Here is a 21,812-nt window from a genome sequence, read left to right on the forward strand (position 1 = left end):
AAAATACACACTACTTCTAGTCAGACTGCAGATGTTAAAACTGGGAGAATAGATCTGTTGTTGTAAGCAATCTCAGTCACTTGTTAAGGTGCCTTTGAATGGTAGACAACTGAAGATTCGTATAAGCAAAGCCAAAAAACATAAGGCACACTAGTAGAAGGCACCAAGGGGCTATATACCTTAGTACAACATGTTCCGGAAAGGTGGAACCGATTCCTGGTGCATGACTAATTAAAAAAGTAAGTCCCATGTTGGTCCCATAGCTATCAGCACTCGTGTAAACTCTTGGTGTGCATAATCACAATAACATCACATAGGATTTAGAAGGATGTTAGAGTCTATTCATGCAGTGTTACTACAGCATTACAGAGACTCAGTTGCCAACTAGGCTATACATACATCAAAAAAGAGACTGATAAATTATGTAATTACGTAAATGACTGAGGTCTGAGAATCCCACTTTAGCTAAGAATTACTAAAGGAGAGGGAGTATCTATATATTGTAATGTACATACATACGAAAGACACTGGATAAGCAACTAACAGCATTCAGTGGTGGAAACTGCAGATCAGGAAAAAGTATTTAATGTTGAGCATATCATTCAACAGAAAAGCTTACACGAAGATACTGTGGACCAGCACCTGAATTTTTTTTCACACTGATACTGGAACTTTTAAGTGGCAGAACATAACTCTATAACTCTCGTACTACGAGCTTAGTGAAGAAATGATAAAATAATGTATAATGTTACAGATTATGTAAAAGACCATGATAATACATTCAGTAGATCCCTTACTGCCCTAAAACTGTTGAAGGTGGTGGAAAATTTGTTACAGACAGTGAAAGTAGAACATATAGAAAGATATGTTGATCATCAGGTAGGACGCATGTATGATGTATATATATGTGTAAATACAAAAACTCACCATCTTCATCAGTTTGTACGACAAGTTCTTGGCTTTCTTTTCGTCCTTCAGGATTCATTAGTACTAATTTGATGCTGACATTTGTATATGGTGAAAGATTAGTAATGGTGTGCTGTGGATGTGAACTTTCTGTATCCCAGCTTACTTCTTCTCTCACTTGCTCTTGTCCTCCAGCCTGGTAACGGTAATGGACTGTGAGGTTGTACCGATGGCAACGTGTGACGTTATATCCAAATGGCTCCCAGCAAATAGTGATTTGCCTAGACTTGATCTCCACAACCTCTAATTTCCGTGGCCCCCGCATTGGATCTGCAAAATTACCAATGTAATTCTAGTATGATTATTGACGCATATTATAACAGTAAGTGACAATATTTATGCATATTATAGCAGTACGTAAGAGTAATAAGAAGTTTTACAGTTCTATAGATATGACATGTAGGTGGAAACATCCATTCTTTTTCTTGCATAATACAAATGCCAATAGAAGATGTCAAAAGAAAAGTAAGAGCAAAACACTAAGTAATGGAGAAAGAAGTGACCCTAGTGAAAAACTATAAGCAAACAAAAAACCAGAAACTTATCTTTAAACTCAAACTCAAAAAAAATAATGTTTACTCTTTTTATCCATTTGTTGCCTGCAAAAAATACCTGCAATTTTCATTGCAAATTAATATGTTAACACTTTTAAAGCAAAAGGCGTCATTCAAGTTAATAGGTATCTAAAAATAAAAGGTAATTTTAGGGAAAATCTGTAAATATGTGTTGATTTTCTCCCAGGACTGTTTTTACAAAAAAAAAAAAAAAAAAAAAAAAAAAAAAAAAAGTGTTAGGTGTTTCATCAGCTATTTCTTATTCACTTGTTTTTAAATTAGACTGAAAGCAATTTACTCAATCTAGACATGGCCAGGACATTAAGATAATATTCTGATTTCTTTAAAATGGTTTATAGGGTTATTTTCTCATAAACGTTAGTTGTAACTAGCTTCTTTCTTGTCTTTTTTAACTACATCTAAAACAGTATAAAAACCTCTTTGCAGTAGTTCTTTGCAGTAGTAGTTTGGTAAAGAATAAAAAAAAAAAACTGAAAGAAAGAATGTCAGTCATATCTTACTGCACCTGAATCTTCCTAGAGAATTCTTAACTGATAACCAGGCATAAATGATGTCTAACAAAATCATACCAAGAACTGATGGCTATCTATAAACAAGAAGTTTTTCAACAATTTAATTATCCAACCACTGTTGTTGATGAAGTTAAAATTTATCAATTCCTATAGGTCCCCACAATTGAGTTACAAAACTAAACCCAAATTTCCACTGAATTATTTTCAAAGAAATGTCATTAGTAGAACCATTATACCTACTTAGCAATAACCTATTCGTTTTCATACTGAAACCTGCAATAAGATTAAAGACAATGTCTGGTTTTATCCACTGCTTCACTAGTTAAATGCTTAGAAGACATTTAATGAGCTAGAAGCCTCTTATACATAAACAAATTAATATGCATCTTCCTTCTTTAATGTTTATTAATCAACATGTCTTCACAAGGAATGTTCTAAACAATTTACACAGGATTTCATCTTTTTACTTTTAAATAAAATCCCTGCTTAGAATGCATGTTCAAAGACATCATTCATCTAAGCTCCTTGAAGAAAAGGTGTTAGGAAATTGCTTGTTCTCTGTACATCTACAAAGCAGCGTGGTTTTCTTATTTACTAATCCTGCAGATTCTTCTTCTTATGATTTTTTTTTTGTTAATTACTTAGCTGCCACTATCCAAACATGTTGATCACCAGTGTTTATATTTCCCAATTGGTGACAAAATGGCAAAACAAAACTAACTAACTCAGTAACATATCTAATCCTAATCTTCCTTCTGGCAATCAGACTTGTAAAATTTTTCACACAAAGGATAAATTGGTAAAGTCATTTATTTGTTTCCAAACTCAGATACCCCAGCAAAGAAACTTGATGTTTGGGATATTTGCTCTTGCTACAACATACGATTAATGAGAGGCGAACCTCAAAGACTGGAAAGTTCTGAGAGTTTCATACATTCCTTCAGCATTTCTGCATAATTCAGACAAATCTGATAAAAAACGAGGTTTTTTTGCTTGTTTGTTTGTTTTGTTTCGTATCAGCTTCTAAGTATTTTTTCATTCAGGTGAGACTATGGGTAGCAAAGTGCATCTGATTGGCACTGTGGAACTGTATCACCAGTTGGATAAGCTAAGTAGGGCTACAAAATCAACAGAATTAAGGTGACCCTGACACAAAATATTAAGCAGTTGAACAAAGCTCACAGATGCAAGAATACGGATCAGTCTGCTCAGTTTCATAATATGCACATCAGAAAATTCATTGGGGAGCCGAGAAATCTATTTTATTAGAACCATCAAACTAATTCATGGCATTTGAAAAGTGAAATTGAGTGGCTAGATGAAGAAACTGGATCAAAATCTACTTTCTACCCAGGAGGAAGATATTCTTATCCCCTGCTACATTAAATAAAAGTGCAAGTTGGTCATCTAGTTAAATCTTGAAGTCATTGCTATGAGAATGACATATACATTCTTACTCTAATAAAACAGACAAAGGAATAAAGAGACTGGGCTGTAAAAGCTGGAAACAATATAGCTTTTTTTTTGATGTTCATAGGATAAAGTTCATCAGACAAAGCAAAAACTTTGAATGCTTTTGTTCCTGACTTGATTCTGTAATCCAGAATATCAGATAATGACATAGCTTGTGTCTGTTTTTCTTACCATTCAGAGATGATGCAGCTGAGAGGGCCCTGTGTGGAACAAGCATGCCATGACCCAGCCCATGCTAGCACTTAAGTGGAAAGGAGAAAGAGGCAGGTAAGATAAAAAGAACTAGGTCAGAGCAAAGGAAGACATTTAAGGAAAAATAAAGCAAGATGCTACTTGCACCTGGTGGAATAATTTTACAGTGCATGCCCACCGAGAAAGTGGCGTCGAATGTTCCAAAAAGGCCTGTCTATGAAAGAGCCTCTGAAAATGCTGGGCTGTCCACCAAAGAATTCACCCATTCGGTTTCTTCCATATCACTTTTAAGGTCTCAAAATTACTGGAACAGACCAGGCTTTACTATTTTTTCATCAAACAAATCTGAATTCCTGAATAAACACTACTTTATTTGCATTGTTCTCTTTTTCTTTCTAATGCAGCACTTCTTTGATTACCAGGGATGACTTCATTACAGACATGAGGATATTAGCTCTCTGTAGTTGACTTCTCAGTCACAACAGACCTATATGCTACAAGTACCCAACTATTTTTGGTTACAACTGTTCAGAAGGAACAAGATGAAGGGAAAAATATTTACTATCAACAACAAAAAAAAGAGGGTAACAACGATTTTTTTTTTTTTTAATTAAAAACATGACAAAGACAGTCACAAAAAACAATTTCTGTAACAAAAGCTGGGGAAAGGAACCCCACCTGCAGGGACGTCATTCAGCTACACCTCTCCCCTCTTTCTGCAATTCTCTAGATAAACAGATGTTCTGCTGCTCCTCAGCATTTCAGCTATTTTCTTCTGCCTCACTGCTACAAATCAGGAGGAGAATTGCAAAAATGAGGCCTACCAGTACATAAAAGAAGAGGTTGTCCTCCCAGAGGAGAGCACAGCTTGCCATGCCTAAAGCTGCACCAGATACTTCTTACAATTCCCCTGACAGTGCCTGCGGCGTTTTTCCTACTGCTCTCCTCCTGCTGGCTTCAGCAGGTATGAATCAGGAAAGTCTAACAGTTGCAGCTCTGACCTGAGGGACCAGCAAGCCCAGTTCTAGCCCCTGGCACTTTAGCATCCCATTTAGTCAATCATCTTGTCTCTTTCTCTGCTCCCCTCTGTTTTCATGAGAATATGGAGCAGAGACTGACAGATAGGATCCATTTCAACTGCAGCTCATTTCTTAGAAACTTTGCACTTTACCTCTTACCACAAGTACAATGTTTTTTCAGAAACTCAGTTTCAAAATCACAGAGAGACATTTGTTGTATTTTTAGAATTGATCATCAAAATGTGGTTTCAGAATGAAAGCTTAGATTGGAAGTTTTGTATTTTCATCACAGATCTACTGAAATGAAATCAAGACACAACAGGTATGAGGATTTCTGGCCCCTCTGTGATTCCCCAGTAGCAACAGAAATCTCATACATGTTGGACACCATCCAAAAGACAAAGCATCGCATTCAGCTGGCTCCATCTGAACACGGCTCAGACAATTGCCTCAACAATAGGAATGAAGACTTTATTTCATGTCTAGGCAAAATAATAACACGGTTATTATCTATGTAATAAATCTTGAAATTTAAATTCCAGATTGGTCTCTATTACCCTTCCACAGGAAGTAAAGGATGAACCAAACAAGAATAGCATTTACAATTAAAAGATTATCTGAGATTTAAGATATTACCAATTACAAGTCTTTGAAGTGAAAATAAAATAGCGATAATTAAACTTACAGGTTGGACATCCAGGGTTTCCTGGCTTTGTCACAGATTTCCTTAAAATCTTTTCACATCAATTCCTTATGAGATAAGTGGGAGTCATAGTAGTCCAGTATCACTATCAGTATCAGTGTCACATGTAATTTCATTATTTTTTGCAAAGAGCTTGCTTACTACAGTGACAGAGACCATAAGCACATTTTTGACTCTATTCTGTATGCTGAATCAGAGCTACATCTTTGTTTTGTTTCAAATGAGAATACCTGTGTCTCCATTCAAACACATGCTTTAACAGTCCAGCAGCACTGGTAAAAGCGGTCAACCTGTCAGTCACTACTGATCTAAAGTACCTTCCAGAAAAAAAACAAATGAGAAATACTGATAAGAAGCCAGAACGTTTCCTTCTCCCTGCAGAGAAACTAAAACATTACACACATGAACATTTTTTAAGAATGGAAATCACAACTCTGACTTTTTACGTACTTATGCACACTGTCTTTCATCCACGTTGCTCCTTCTTTGGTGTAACTCCACCTGCAGAAGTTATAAAGCTAGACACTTCTACTCATGCTACAGTTATCCAGATAAGCAGACACTCTGCTGCTACCCAGTAGCCCAGGTGCTATGTTTTAGGAAGGTACAACACAAAGTAATGAAATATTGTTTTTTTCTACAGGTGAACAGCATTATAAGCCAGCTGCTATCAAAATAACAATACCTGCCTATATTTTAAAACACAAATCTAATGATTTGTATATTTATAGGCAACACTAAATGAGGAAGTAGGAACACTGTTTTATTTGTTTGGCCTATTTGATTATATCCAATCTATACATGGCAGCAAACAGTGTGAGGTTATTTGCACACTTGGTTGGAGAGTTTTGTGAAAGATCATGCTAAACAGCAATGGAATGATTTTATATCATTGTAATTTTTTTTTTTTTTCTACAAGTTCTTAACGACCGACTGAAATTCAAGAAGAACTTTATTTTGCTTAAAATATCATGATCGATCAAATCTGCTAATAGCTTTTCACTTTCCAATATACCCCAAACTGCAGACTGTGAAAAGAAACAGTGGGCAAGAATTTAGATTTTAACATGTATGTTTATTTTAGAAAATGAATTAGTGAAATCAAAATCCTAATAAGATGAGGCTGATGTCATTGTCCTGTGGAGTCCAGTTGTTTTAAAGCGAAACCAAATACTGTGCCAAGGAGCAGTAATGGAAATTAATAGCAATAGCTAGCAAGGTTACTCAGGTAAAAGCAGATGACTGCAGAAGATACTTAGCATCTCTTTTACTATTACTTGCTAATAGCAATTCCAAAAGAACATGGCCCTCCTGCAAAAATACACAACTCCCATATTAAAGCAGCTCTTCCATCAGTTCCTGAAGTATTCTCCATTTTAGAAAATGTTGGGATGCAGCACAGCTTCAGAGCTAATGAGAGAAAGAGCTATGAGACAGTGGAACTTCAGTCACCTGCATTTCAGACAAAGAGGGAACAGTTATACATATGTATTGTTTTGTTTCTAATTGTATCCTACGGTAAACGTCTTCTGCGGTCAAAATGCCAGCGAAGGAAGATAAATATGAGAACACGGCTACCCTAAAGTTATGAGGGAGATGTGGAACTTGAGCAGCAGCCTGTGAGCATCCCTTCAGCACCCTTCCAAGTTATTCCGGACTTAGGAGTATTGAGGGTCGTTGTATAATATGACAATAGTATTTCCCTAGTTTATATACATACGAAGAAACTGAATGTCAAAATAAAATTACTGTAGGACCTCAGAAAGTGCTAAAATATGTACTTATAGCTCACAGCAGTAAAGTGAGCAGGCAAAGAGCTTAAAATGAGACAGCTTGAATCCTCAATCATTTCTCCTCATACTCAAATGTGAGATATGGTACAGGTCTCCATCTTCCAGGAGGGATCAGAAATAATAATATCAACTTAGCACCAGAATTCTTTGTGTGGTATTTCTAATTGAAATATGAGCTAAAAATATACAAGTTCTTGGGACAGTACCAAGATGCTGAGCTAATTTCAGAACATTCATTGAAAGCACATTCTGATGAGTGTCCAAGGCGTCGGCTAACAAATTACAAAAAAATATCAGTATAGCTATTGCTTGAAACTAGATGAGGCCTTGGATTTAAGCTTTTAGCAATGTATTGTCACAAGCACTGGATACAGAAACATGAATGAATTACATAATCCTGCAGGAGGACATTTCCTTAGCACTTTCAGCTCTCATTCTCCAACTCGTGGCTATACGTATCCCACTGAGGCTAAATCTTGAGACTGAAATTCACAGCTGTAAAATACTGGTCTAATCACCAATAACAACATCCTTTTAAAGTTGGAAGTATTTTTTAAGTATCAGTTTATACATGACGTTTCCTTTTGTGAGAGATCTGATAGGAACTTATCACTTCATAGTAAAATTTAAAATGGAACCAGAGCAAATGGAATCTAATATTTCTTTATGTTGTTGTCATTTTATAGGTATACTCTAGATGGTGAGTCATTTAAGGTCCAATATATTTAAATAAAGAATGAAGTAAAAACAAAATTGGATATCTTTTTGTTAAATTACCTACATTATATGATTACTCCTTCACAATCAAAATCAGATTCTGGCTGTGAATGATACAAACAAGATTACATTCTGAATCTGCAACAGAGATTTTAGTTGCTTGTTTAAAATGACATACCTAGCTATTTAATAATCACTTTATAATAACCCCCTTCATTTCTAAATCTACTTAGCCATCAGCCAGTAGTGAGGAAAATGCTGGCAGTGGATTTTACAACTACACATTAGTTTTACATTTCATGACAAGCTAATTTTAGAGAGTTTGAAAGACAGACAAGCGAGTGTTCTAAGGTTTTCTTTCCTTTGCATGAAGGAAGCGTACATCTAACTAGGAAATGAAAAACAAAGGAGTACAGACATATACTTTTCACTTCACATAAAGAGCAATGACAATCTATCCCAACTTCACCCCAGGAACCTCATAAGTATGTAAACCAACAAGAAGTGAAAAACTGAAATACTTCTCTCTCAGAGCAAAAAAAAGAATTACTAGGGTCAGATGGCAAAGGAAGTGCCTCTTTCTGGTAGATGCTACCTTTGTTAGATAAGCAGTGCTTGAGGAATACAGAAATCCAGTGATTTTTGTTGCATGAATTGTCTCTTTCTACTGAATCTATCACAAGTTTTTAAGCCTTTTTTAGAGCTGACGACATGGTTGTTTTACAGTGCCATCTCTATCTCTGTCTACTACATGTCCATCTTATGTTGACAAAGCAGGTATCATTATCATCTGACCTAACACCTAGGTACATATTCTCATCATTCAATCAGATCTGTTCCTCCACACCTGTGGCACCCTCAGAAGCTGGCATAGGTAGAAGACTTCTAAACCAATTTACAAAGCCTACAGCTTGGATGCAGCTTTTATTTGGGAAGGCAAAGGCTTCAGAAGAAGCTGAAGGCCTAAGGAATTGCACCTGTGACCAACTACTGCACATTCTTCAGTTACCAAGCAGCAACATTGTATTCCTTGAACATGAAACCATCTGGTAATAAGCAGTCAATAAAGAAACATCTAGATACACTAAGAGATGGTGCAGGCGGCTGGTTTGCAATTAAAGAAGACATTTATGCATCATTAAACATATTCATGAGAACAGACATAATTTGATTGTGCACAATGAATAGACTGCAGAAAAGGGAAATGGCATTAACATAACATACATTTTTCCATTCAGTGGTCTAAAAAAAGGGAACCTAGGAGAACACTATGAACATTTAGAAGTTCTAGTGCGAGCAAAAAATATCTTTCTAGCCTTTTTTTCTGGAAATGGCTCAAGTACCTCCTTGACATTGTAGTATGACAAACTGTACTCTTCAAACACTAACACGGTATGTGTATTTCTGTACAATAAGTGACCTAATCACCTTTTGAATGTCAAAGATATCAATGACAAAACATGCACTGTTTGTCTTGTATCATGCAGTGTACTCAAACTCATTATATTTTATGATACAGCTTCTTGAGGTGCCTCAGAAGCCAGCTGGAAAAAAAAACTGTCACTGTGTAAATTAGCGAAGGCTTCAGCTGTTCAATACCTGCCATGAAAGTAGAATTTCAGAGACTGTTTATTACGTTGTACAAAAGAATAAATGGGCAATGCTTATCATAGATCAGTCAGAATAAGATGTAGCAGTACATTCTGGTTATCACCATGCCCTATTGCTACTGACAAATCACATTAATTCAGAGCCATTAAATACAGTGGTGTTAGCTGAATTGGGGATTAAGGACAAGCCCTTATTGAACCCAGATGACAGGACTCCACAGTCATATAAATCTATGTAAAAGAGAAAATGCCACCAATCAATGTTACTCATCTAAAAAGAATATTTACCATTCTTTCTAATCTGACATGTGCAATCAACCTTAGCCAAGTGATGTACAACGAGATTGGTTTTGACAAATACCTCTCAAATGCATAAACTTGATAAATGAATTAGATTCTCTGTATCACCTGGTAGAAGAAAATTTGAACTTACATATTTGTCAAAAGGGATGTTTTGCTTTTCTACAACACAATTAGGTGCTAGTTACTACACTGATAACAATGTATAAAACTAATTGGTACAGTACCAAATGAGAGGTAAGTAATGTAAATTTGAGAAGATTGCCTTTTAAATTTGTGACAAGACCGCCTAACATCTCACCTAAATCTCCCCTCTTTTAATTTAAGTGCATTCCTCCATGTACTGTCACTATCCAACCATGTAAAAAGTCTGACTTTCTCCTACTTATAAGCTCCCCTCAAGTACTGGAAAGTTGCAATTCAGGTCTCACGAGAGACTGAGGTAAGCACTGACATGAATGATATAGGTGCGGTCATTTCTGGTTTTTTCTGTGTATCAGGCCACCTTGTTCTAAAGGAATTTCTTGTTCATTATGTTTTCTGTTCAGTACTTTTGCATAATGCCTTTACACATTAAAGTACTTCAAGAGTATATAAGGTAAGACCACGTGCTGTTGACTTTATTGGGTCATATTATTTTTTTTTCCTGCTACATCACAGTATCCAGAAAATTATTTGAAGAACTCCCTTAGATAGCTCCCTTTTCAGTACCTCTTTGGATGCTTTTATCTGACTGTTCTACTGATGGCTAAGGATGTTATTCACCACCAGTTTGCTAAGTCCTACTTCTCTGCTATACAATTCACTGTAAAAAGCAAACATAAGCAAATATGCTTGCCGATGAAGTGAATTCAGGTTGTTATACTTTACTACGAAATACAGAGAATATCAGCCCATATTTGCTTCAAATGCATGTGCAACAAGGAAAAAGACTTCCACTGGAGCTGGGAAAAAGGGGCAGAGCAGATTGTAAAGTTCTTCAAATTAAACTTTTTTCACTTCCAAGGTGTAAAAGAGCCCTAGCATTCCCAGGGAGATGCATACAGCTAGGACTGACATATCATCCTCAGATGTAGAGATATAAAATGCTACCACAAGCACAGTAGCATATTCAGGGAAGCAAAATTTATCTACTGATTAAGTACCTATCATCATAAGTAACGTAAAGGGCCCAGGACTGCACTCATTTCACGGGGCAAAGATGGGTCCCTGCTTTACTTCTGAGACAGGCCAGCTCCACTGGACACTCACAAACCCCAGACCACAATCTCAACACACAGCTTCAAGAAAACCTAGAAAATATGACAGGCAAAAATCCACCAGAAATAAGCTGGTGTGGCAAATTATGGAACAGCATATGACAGCACTTACATAACTCTGAAAACTATGTAATACTATCACCAATGACCCAGGATTCGAAGTCCATTAAGCATTGTTTTTTCCAATTGAACTGAACTAATGGAAAATAATTGCTACTCTGAAAAAGGTCATACATGAGGAAATAAAAAAGCAAGTGCTATACAGACTGTATTCCTACTTTACTCTAATTTGAATTTATAAATTGCTGACATCTGATAGAAATCATACAATTTTTTTTCCAAGCACAGAAGTTTCTGATTGCAGGCCTTCCCCTACTGGTATCATGATTATTAAAGTAAAAATTTCAGGAGAATAATTTACATGGAGCTGTGGAGTGCTCCGGTATTCATCTTTAAGGGTGCTTTTCACCAACAAATCTGAAGGGAGTAAAAAGGAAGCAAGAAAACCCCAAAGCCATAAAAAGCAACAAGACCTTACAGTATCTAAAAATTAAGAGCTGTTGCAGTTTTCTGTCACAGAATATCCAGAGGTGCTCTTATTTCAAAACAGAAGTGTTAAAATAGTTTAATTTTAGCAAATAGGAAGTATTCAGAAAGATAGAAACTACACACTGATCTTTTAAGTACTAAGTTTAACATTTGCACGATAGCAAATGTAAGCTCTCATCTGTAAGTCAGAACTCAATCAAAAGAAATAGCAACAATAGAAAATCTACCACTTTTGCATTTACAAAATGGTTTTGGAGTGGAGAATCTTGAATTATGATGATGTTTTTTGGTTTTTTTTTTTGTCAGTAATTTATATGCACATAAAAATGGCTTGCTGGATTCAGTGTACAGATGCACACAAAATCTAGAAATATTCATATGATGTATCACCAACTTAATCTAGAAGCTTCTTGACAACCTAGCCGTTGCTTTATGGTTGTGCAAATTTGCAGTAGCAGAACTGCATTTTAAAATAAGTGGTCGTTGTAGGAACAAATAATTTCATTGACTTGTAAATGAGATTAGGATATTCAGAATTCCATTTCTAGTAGATGATCTGAAAAAACAGAACATAGTTATTGGTAAGATGTTACAAACATTAATTGCCATTTGTGTACTAGATGGTGCACAACTTTTCTAAGGTCAGTCTGGCTGGATCTCAAAGGTCAAATAGAGAGAAACTGGGGGGAATAAATGTAAGAGAATATTGCAGAGACCTGAAGTCAAAGGCAGGTCATCCGCTCACCTGCACCATCCAAACCATCAGCTACAGTCTATACGAGTAGATACTGTTCACAAAGATAATGGCTTACTCACGTAATACCGCTTAGTGAAAAGAACACTGCACTAAGAATTTTGAAACTTAGACTCAGTTTCTGGCTTCAGCAATTGCCACTGGAAGCTCTACACCTCAAACTAAAATAACTAAATCCTCTGATTGTAAAACACTTAGATATTCATGGCTTCACAGCATTACATCATAAGATATTACTATCATTTCAGTAAGTTCTGATGGTTAAAAGGAAAGCCACATGAAACTTAGTGCACACCTCTGGCTATTCTAGTGCTGACGACTCTTACCAACTCATACAATCATGTTGAAGCTAAACACCACAGGTGAGTTCTCTTACTTCAGTCTTCTTTTTTTCTTTTTTTCTTTTCTTTTTTTTTTTAAATATTGACTCACGAGCTTTTCTGTCCTATTTTCTTCCCCTATTCTAGTGAAGGGGAGCAGAAAAGTGACTAGATAAGCATCTGTCAACTGGCCACAGTTAACCCACCATGTATGATTTTGGTATTTTGAAAATTTATGTTTACTACAACTAGAAGTGAGCATTCTCTGAATGAAGAATACAAAATTGAGACCTCTGCAAAAAGTAGACTGAAATAGACAAGAAATTTTGCACTATACAATATATTTTTTTTTCCATTTTTGATGAATTCAGTGTATTAAGTACTGAAGCAGAAAGAAATCATTTGAAATTGTTGTATCAGCAATTGCAGCATGTAACCATGATAATTAAAACAATATTATTTTTTAAAACTACAAAAGACTACTCAAGACATATAAAAAGGAAGTATCCAAGAAAGAATATCTTTCTTCTGATAACTACATTTCTGTTAGTCTGCAAAATATTAAAGAGAGACATTTTTCACTCCTGCTAAAGGGTTAGTTGAATATGTTACAGAATTATGGCTTCAATTAAGAATTAAACTAAACAGGGAGGTTGTGTGCACAGAACTTTCAAGCAGCCTTAAAGCACATCACTATTAAATCTTTGATAGGGTATTCTGACCAGGGTTCTCCTACTCCTTATTTGATAGTGATTTCACTATCATCTTCACACGTATTCTAGTAAAGGACAATCCGCAACTAAAAAGAAAAAATTAATCGGGAGCTTTAGAATTAAAGCAGAAGACCCTCACATGACTTAAATATATTTAGGTCCACTTCAGCCTTTTCAGTGAATATCTCTAATAGGAATATAGATAAATAAGGGTTGGAGAGACTGATCCCTCTCTCCTTGCTCAGAAGAGAAGAAAAAACTTAGGAGGCTACACTATGAAACTGCTTAACTGGCAATTTGCATTGTAATTCAGCACAATCCAAATGCATTCATTTAATTATGCTGATCTGCGGCTCCTTCTAACACCAGCTTGGAATAACAAAAATATCCTACTCTTGAATAATGTGATAATACAATCAGAACACTATCACTGTAGAAAATCTGGTTTAAGTTAAGAGCTAAAATAAGAGAAAAAAAAACCCTTCTACAGAGAACAAGAATTTGGCTGAAATACTGGTTTAAGTAAAAGAGGTAAGAAATATTAGTCTCAAGAGCTCTGCTCTCAAGTTTTTCATCACGTAAGAATCATCATCAAGGAGAATCAAAAAGTGACATTGTTATTAACAACAGGAGATTGGGGCATATGAAGTTAATTTTCTGTCTTATGCAGGAAACTCCTTACCCTTACCAGTTAGAACTATGATTGAATGTACAAATGCTGCAGGAAAGATGGTGACCACAGTACTGTCCTGTGCCACAGTACGTCTTTTTAAGAGGGCTTTAATAAGAGAAACAAGAAGAGTAAATAAGCACAAAATATGATTATCTGTCTTCTACAGAAGGGAGTCTAAAACATACTTACAGCATCTATTTTTCCAGTTAATGCCAAATCATCCCCCAAATTTTCTCTAGATAAACGTGTTTAAAAATGCATACAAGAAGTTAGTTATAAATGGCAGAACAAACCCTTGGGAAGCTTCTGACAATTTCACAAGTATTAATCATGATCCACATACGAAACTACTCCCTATTAATTCACATAAAATAAGGCAGTAATTCCATCTATGGTTTCTGATGACGTGAAAAAAAATGACTGAAGTTTCAATCTTGTTGCAAGAATCTCTTGACAAATGTAAATTCTAATATTTACAATGGACACATCATTTCTTACTCCCATTTCATACCCTCAGCAGACCACAGGATTACACACGACTGTGTGCTGCTGAAACATCACCACTATAAATACAAAGAAAAAGCTCTTTAAAACTACGGAAAATGTACCCATTTTCTTCAACAGAATTTGAAACTCATTTTAAATTTAAAAAATAGAAATAGTTAATTTGATGCTAACATAAAGCCCTCTCTTAGGTCAGCAGGGAGGCACATGGCCAACAGAATGAATGCAGCAATAGCAAGGAGGCAATGGAATTAGATGCATAAAGGCTGTCATACATAAATGCGCAAATAATTTATTCTTGCCCGGGGCACTGTTTTAAATGTCCTCAAAGAAAATTTATAAAAGCAGATTTGAGCTTTCTCCATTTCCTTTAATGAAGGAAGATTGAAGAGCACCTGAAGCATTTTGAAGGCAAGCAACCAACACAGACTAATACAGAGCTCCTTGTCTAATGCAGTAAAAACAACAAAGATGACCACGCAAAGAAAAAGTGCCATTAATAAAACTTAATTGCTAGCCAGAAAAATGCCAGACAGTATCACAGACATCACTAAAAGTCATAAATATCTAATTTTTAATTGCAAAAATGAAAAGATTTTATCATTTCTCAATAAAGCTGTAAAAGTGCTCAAGCAATGCTGGTACTGTCTTATATCTTTTGTAGTTATCTTGTGTATTACCCCAGTATTAAATTAAGGGGTAGGCACAGCTTTTTGTCTTACCAGTACGAAACTTTAGCTGTGATTTGCAGATCTCACTCATGTGCAACTAAGTATATGTGTGTATTTAAGTCTGGTAGTCTATATGGCAACATTAATGATTTAAAATACATCTCCATATCCAAAAAAATAAACAAGGCAATGTCAGTATATTCATTTTTTTTTAATCTCAAACTCCATTGTTAAGTAATGTAGAAAGGCAATATACTCAAAAATTTAATATCCTTGGCTAATTTATTGAAAACAGTCAAAACAGCTGATCTGAGTTTGGTTGAAGTAGAACTCAATCATTATAAGAACTCTGGAAAGAATGAAAAATAGAACTACAGACTGTATGAAGATGCAAACTCGAGTACAGCAAAGAAAGAATATAATCCAGATAAATGTTACCACAGTATAGTCCTGTTCTTGTTAAAAAACAAACAAACAACAAACAAACTCAAAACAGTTTCACAAACTAGAGAATTCAGATTTTTGTCCTCTATCAGACTCTCTTTATCAATCAGCATTGGTGATACAGAACGGGCTACTCATATGACAGTTTTGTTTTAGAATTATCCTAAATCCTGATAGGCTGCAAATCAAAGCCAGCATAGTGATCTAGGCACAGGTGCTTAAACTAGCTAGAACATCATAATTCTAGGGAGGAAAGGTAGCCTCATGCTCCACTGAGCACTAACAGCTGAGTATCCTTGCTGTCAAGCAGAATTCAAATAGTAGCAAAGAAAAGGCTGAGATTTAAGGAATGGCCAACCAGCCAGGTTCTCCAAAAGAAAGAAAAAATCAAGCAGCAATTGTTTTAATCTGCAATGTATAGGGACAGCACAATCCCTATGCTTGTTTGGCAGAGAGTAGTCATGGCTTTTCACCTGTAATGCTTTCTTCCTGTAAATAAAATAATTTTCAACACTACTGTGGAAATAGAAAACTTACTTTTATAATATCTGAGATTGAAGAAAAGCATAAGTCCTTCATATAAAACAAATATGTACTGCTTTATGCGCATGGCAAAATAAATCTGGCACTTCTTAAGGCTTTCTTTCTTTCTGCAACTAACTCTACTTTCCAAAATGTGTTTCCTTCACTTGCATCCACAATGGAAACGCTTTCATCATATGGCAAATGGCTCACCTTGTGACCACTGGCTAGTATTCCAATCTTGTATACTAGCAGAACACACTCTGCCTTTTGATTCAGGCAACAAGATATCTAATGTACACATCCTGGGGCAGAATTCAGCCTCGTGAGCAGAAAACAAAAATAAAGAAATAAATCTATCCTTTCACCAGAAGACAAATTACAGTGTTACAAAGCTAAGGGAAGCATATCGCCTTGGGTATCTGCAAACTGCTTGCAACCTAATAGTTGTAACACAAGAAGATGAAGGATTAGATGTTCCAGTACCTACAGCAGATGTAAGGCCTTTGCCTTTGAATCTACAAAAACAAACAAACAAACGAACAACAACAACAAAAAAAACCCAGCACACTTGGAATATTTTTCAATTCACTTCTCTTTTTTGTTAAGCACATATTTTTACCTAATGGATTTCCTTTACTCCACGTAATGGTTCTTTAATCTTTCATACCAATTCCAGTATGACCATCAGCATCTACTTTCAGTAAATATTTTATGATCACTTAGCTCTCACAAGGTGAAAAGTTTCAATGTCTTGTGCTGTAGGTTTTCTATGTTAAGTCCTCTAAGTACAATAAGAATTGCTATTACCTTGAATCTTAACTAAGTATATGCTGTGATAAAAAATAGCTAGTCTGAATGGAATCTGAGAAATGCATTCCTTCAAAATAACGCATGAATATTTAGTACGCTAGAAACAAAGACTTGAATCATAGCTTTGTAATCTATTCATTTGAATGCCTTCCACACTAAATTATCAGTGTCACTGTGAAACATTCATTTATTTTATTAACAAAAGTTATAAAAGCATTCCCTATCAAAAGCAAAAGTTTACTACGATCCCCGCTCCTAGAGGTAGTGAGACGCTTCCACGAATTTACTTCCTCTGTCATTAAGAAATAACGCTGGCAGCTGAGTTGGCCTCTAAATTTAATCTGAAGGCATCTCTGCTAGGAAAACATCTTCATTTCTCATAAGCATTATTCTCCTTGCTTCTCTGGCAATGTAGCCTTGCAGTTTGTGAATCCTGGCAATTCAATTTGTAGCAGGTTTAGTGCTAACATTATTCTGTCTTGTATATGCTCCCATGTGATGCTTTGATGTTCTTCAGGAATCCACTAGAACCACAGGGCTTGAAAAGGGTGCAGAACACACAGCAAAGTTAATATGACGACTAGATATTTGTGATGGTCAAGCAACGAGGCTGTCCCAACAGACTGATGACATATTTAGTCTTGCAATTTGTCATGTCATTTTCCTGCTGCGATTCCATTCCTGTGAATGAGCCACCATTAGCTGGTCATTTTCCTGCAGGTAAAGGGCTCCTTTAGCAAAGAGGGCCATAATAAGACAATGCATCATATCCACATTTATCCACTGGGCAAAAAAATCCAATCTATGTGAACCATATGGCTTCTGCATATGATAGAAGATGAGACATTAAGTTTACGGATCATCCTACTGGAAAACAAAACAGTAATGAACAGAGAATGCTGAAGACTGAGATTTCATGATGGATGCCAAGGTTCCTCAGGGAGTCTAAGACCTAAAAGTACTATCAAAAAGGCATTATCATTCAACTCCACTTGAAGCTAATACCAGAAAGACAAAACAACTGAATGCAGAATTCTTTCTGTATATGCAACCTTTGCTTTGCATATACAAGGAATATATTGGTATACATATACCAGGAAAATAACTGCTTCTGGAATACACAGATTTATTTTTCTAGGAGGCATGGGAATATTAGTGTATTCCTCCTTTTCAATTCATTGTAAAGTTTACCTCAGTGGTCTATTGACTAGGTCATGATGATACCTAAGCATATAAAATGAGAATTGCTTACAGCAATTAGCCCCATGCCTTTTTTCTCAGACACCAAGAGTACTATTTTGGAATTAGGTGAACTGGGTACCTAACTGGAGGTCTGCCCTGAAGACAGAGCACCTTTAGCAACAGCTTCTCATTTATCAGTAGTTTTGATGAGGAAAGGATGTGAAAATTTAAACTTCGGTTAAAGCATATTCAAGCTAGTTCTTTTTCTCAGGTGAAATGTGGAATTTCAGCAAGAGAGAAGTTCTGCACATGTCATGTCTTGCTTTGCTTCTGCAAGCAGTACTGTGCTAAAAAAATCCCAAGATTTTGTGGCTTTGCCACTATAAACATGTAATTAGAATTAAAGGTCATGTATGTCTGCTGCAAAGAACTGCAAGTGTACAGACACGCTGTTTGTAAGCTGGGAGCATGTGACTGACATCTACTGTTCACAGAGAACCAGCATGGTATCAAACTGCTGATATTTCTCACAGTTTGGAGGTGAGAGCTATAGCAGCTGCTGATGCATTCAGTGATACTGCGAGATGGTAGCAGTGGAGTGACTGGGGTACCTCCCATTATCACAAGAGGAGAGAGAAGTGAGACTTGTCAAGTGATAGACAGTAGGTAGTTGCAACTCCCAGCACAATGTGAGTGATGGATCTGGAACCACCACTGCTGTCTGGAGCCAGATCTGAATGCTCTACATTTGCCAGAAGAGCTGTAAAGTGCTACAGAGTTTAGGATGCTCCTTTTCCAAATTTATGCTGTTACCTGGAGTGTACTAAATAGTAAAGATACTCTATAGCAAAGATGTTTTATTCGGGGTGCATTAAAAAGAGTGTGTCCAGCAGCTCAAGGAAGGTGATACCCTCTTTCTCTACTCTGCCCTGGTGAGGCCACATGTAGAATACTGCGTTCAGTTCTGGGCTCCCCAGTTCCAAAATGACAGGGATCTCCTAGAAGGAGTCCAGCAGAGTATCACAAAGACAACAAAGGGCCTGGAGCATATTCCGTATGAGGAAAGGCTGAGTAACCTGGGTCTGTTCAGCCTGGGGAAAAGACTGAGAAGGGATCTGATAAACGTAAATATCCAAAGGGAGGTGGGAGGCAAATGGATGAGGCCAGGCTCTTCTCAATAGTGTGTAGCAATAGGAAAAGGAGTAATGGCCTGAAACTTGAACGTAGGAAGTTTCGTACTAATACACAGAAGAGCTTACTTACATTAAGAGGGACAGAACACTGGAACAGGTTGCCCAGAGAGGCTGTGGAGTTTCTGTCTAAAGAGATATTCAAGACCCATCTGGATGCCTATCTGTGCAGGGTACCTGCTTTAGCAGCGTGGTTGAACTTGATGATCTCTTGAGGTCCCTCCCAACTCCTGTGATTCTGTGATTCATTGATTCTAATCAATCTTATTCTTTTCTGTTATATACCTATTGGGAGGCATTTTAAAAGTTGGACTAGTGTAGGAAAACAGACTGCAAAGTCAGAGCTTTCTGATACACTGGGGAAAAGTTTCCAATTACTTAGTTTAATATGATACTCATTTTTATCTTTGATTACAAATCATATTTTTAGAACAATTATTTCATTTTTCTTTTAGTGCTATGGCTCTGATAAAGAAATATGTTTGCATTTATCCTGAGCATACCCTCCTTCTCTGCTCCTCAATTTTTAATTTTTTTTTTTTAATTCTGTAATACTTGCAAAGACTGCATGACCACTTTGGAGCTACACTGCTTTCCTCAAACCAAAATGAAACAAAATCAGCTCTCAGGACTTCTACAGATGAGACTGATGTACAGAGCATTTATTTTGTATTATGGATCACAGCTTGAAAGAATAGAGAAGCATAAAGTATGTGAGATAAAAACAAGAGTAGATTAATATATTATTCAAGGGCTCCAACTTACGAGCGAGAAACAGCGTTTCTAACTTTTTCATTAGTTTCTCACAAACTGCATTTGACAGAATTACTGCTGTGTTTGCTGACACAACCCACTGGCCTCCAGACATCATGACAGTAATGTCCCCATCGAACCTGACACCTGTTTTTCATTTCCAGACATTGATTCTCCATCTTATAGCCAACATATTTCATAAGAATAAGCTGCTACCATTACCAGCAAAATATTGATTAGAGCAACACTCAAATCCCTAGCTGTAAATTTATAGCCTTAATTTCCAGTAGGTTTCATTAGTTATCTTCAAGCAGATGAAGATGTAAGGTGGCCATTAACATACGTCAAACAAAATGTTAGCTAGGCTCTCGTGTATGTATTAAAGTTTAAAGAAAACAATGAATAAGTAATTACTACTATATAATTGGAAAGAAATGAAAATACGCAAGCACCTGTGTAAGGTCAAGAACAGAAACTCATCATTCTGTTAGATGACAGTAAGACACACATCTCATAGCTAAGTAATAACATGGGCAAAAGTCTACATGGAAAGACCACAATTCTCAACGTTGTAGAGCATGAAAGACGGAGAGGCTCCTACACATCATTCCCCCTCTCTGCACTTTCAGCCTACCCCCAAAGTTAGTTCTGTTTGTGGTATCATCACAACCCACGTGAAATCCCAAGTCATTCTAGATAAAATGATTCCTTTCTGACCTTCACGTTTCTAATATTCTACCTGAAACAGCACAATGACCTGATATTCTCCTCTTTACCCTGATATATATTGGTTTTGGTCTTTCTATGTACTCCCTTACTATATTTAACCTCTTAATCATTAATCTCACCTACACTAGCACCTCTACAGTCAAGACCTCCTAATTCCCTTTTTATTCCCTAAATTCATACTAATTACTTCCTTCATCTGAATTCCTTTACTGTTCATGGCACAAATCAATATTTTCTCTCTCCTCTGTCACTATTTTACCACCATTTTCATGCTCTACCTCCAGCTCTTTTTGCTGTTGCACTCTGGGGTCACAGTACTAGTTAGCTACTGAAAGAAGGTTTCTTTCAAAACGCTTTATCTTTTCAGCAGGTGCCCTGTTGCACCTGCAAGTTGAAATCATGGGCCTGTAACTTTATGATTATTGTGGAGCAGGATCAGAATTATCTTGTTTCTATTATGGATTGCTACTATCAGTTCATTGTACATATTGAAGAACACAGTGGGGAACTGTCAAGAGGAGTAGCAAATAATCTTTACTTCTAGAAGTTATACTGTTCTGATTTACTTGACTTAAAATACATTTAAGTGGCTAAACTAAGGATTAGAAGTTTGACTTCTTTTTCATAACCTTTGCTTTTGTTAATTAGAGTTGAACAAAGAAATGGACAGGAATGTAAGAAGGCCATTACAGAAGTAATGCCTATTTTATTATGTTGCCCTAGATATCAGAGAAATGATGGTCACAGTCCAAGGGCTGCAGTCAGTGGCTCAGTGACCAAATGGAGATCGGTGACAAATGGTGTTCCTCGGGGATCTTGGGACTGCTGCTATTTAACATCTTTGTAGGTGACACAGATAGTAGGATTGAGTGCATC

The 21,812-nt window shown here is 36.3% G+C and overlaps 1 protein-coding gene across 6 annotated transcripts in view; it reads right to left on the reverse strand.

The window, feature by feature from the left end:
- PTPRM (protein tyrosine phosphatase receptor type M) overlaps positions 1-21,812 on the reverse strand; it is a 454,600-nt gene that overhangs the window by 209,217 nt on the left and 223,571 nt on the right. For all 6 annotated transcript variants that reach the window (XM_085220805.1, XM_085220804.1, XM_085220803.1 and 3 more), the window contains exon 8: positions 928-1,236. In XM_085220805.1, the coding sequence (XP_085076931.1) occupies positions 928-1,236 (309 nt within the window). The remainder of the gene's footprint in view (positions 1-927; positions 1,237-21,812) is intronic.

This window comes from Meleagris gallopavo, chromosome 3, assembly GCF_905368555.1.
Source record: "Meleagris gallopavo chromosome 3, MGAL_WU_HG_1.1, whole genome shotgun sequence".
In the NCBI taxonomy this organism is placed as follows: domain Eukaryota; kingdom Metazoa; phylum Chordata; class Aves; order Galliformes; family Phasianidae; genus Meleagris; species Meleagris gallopavo.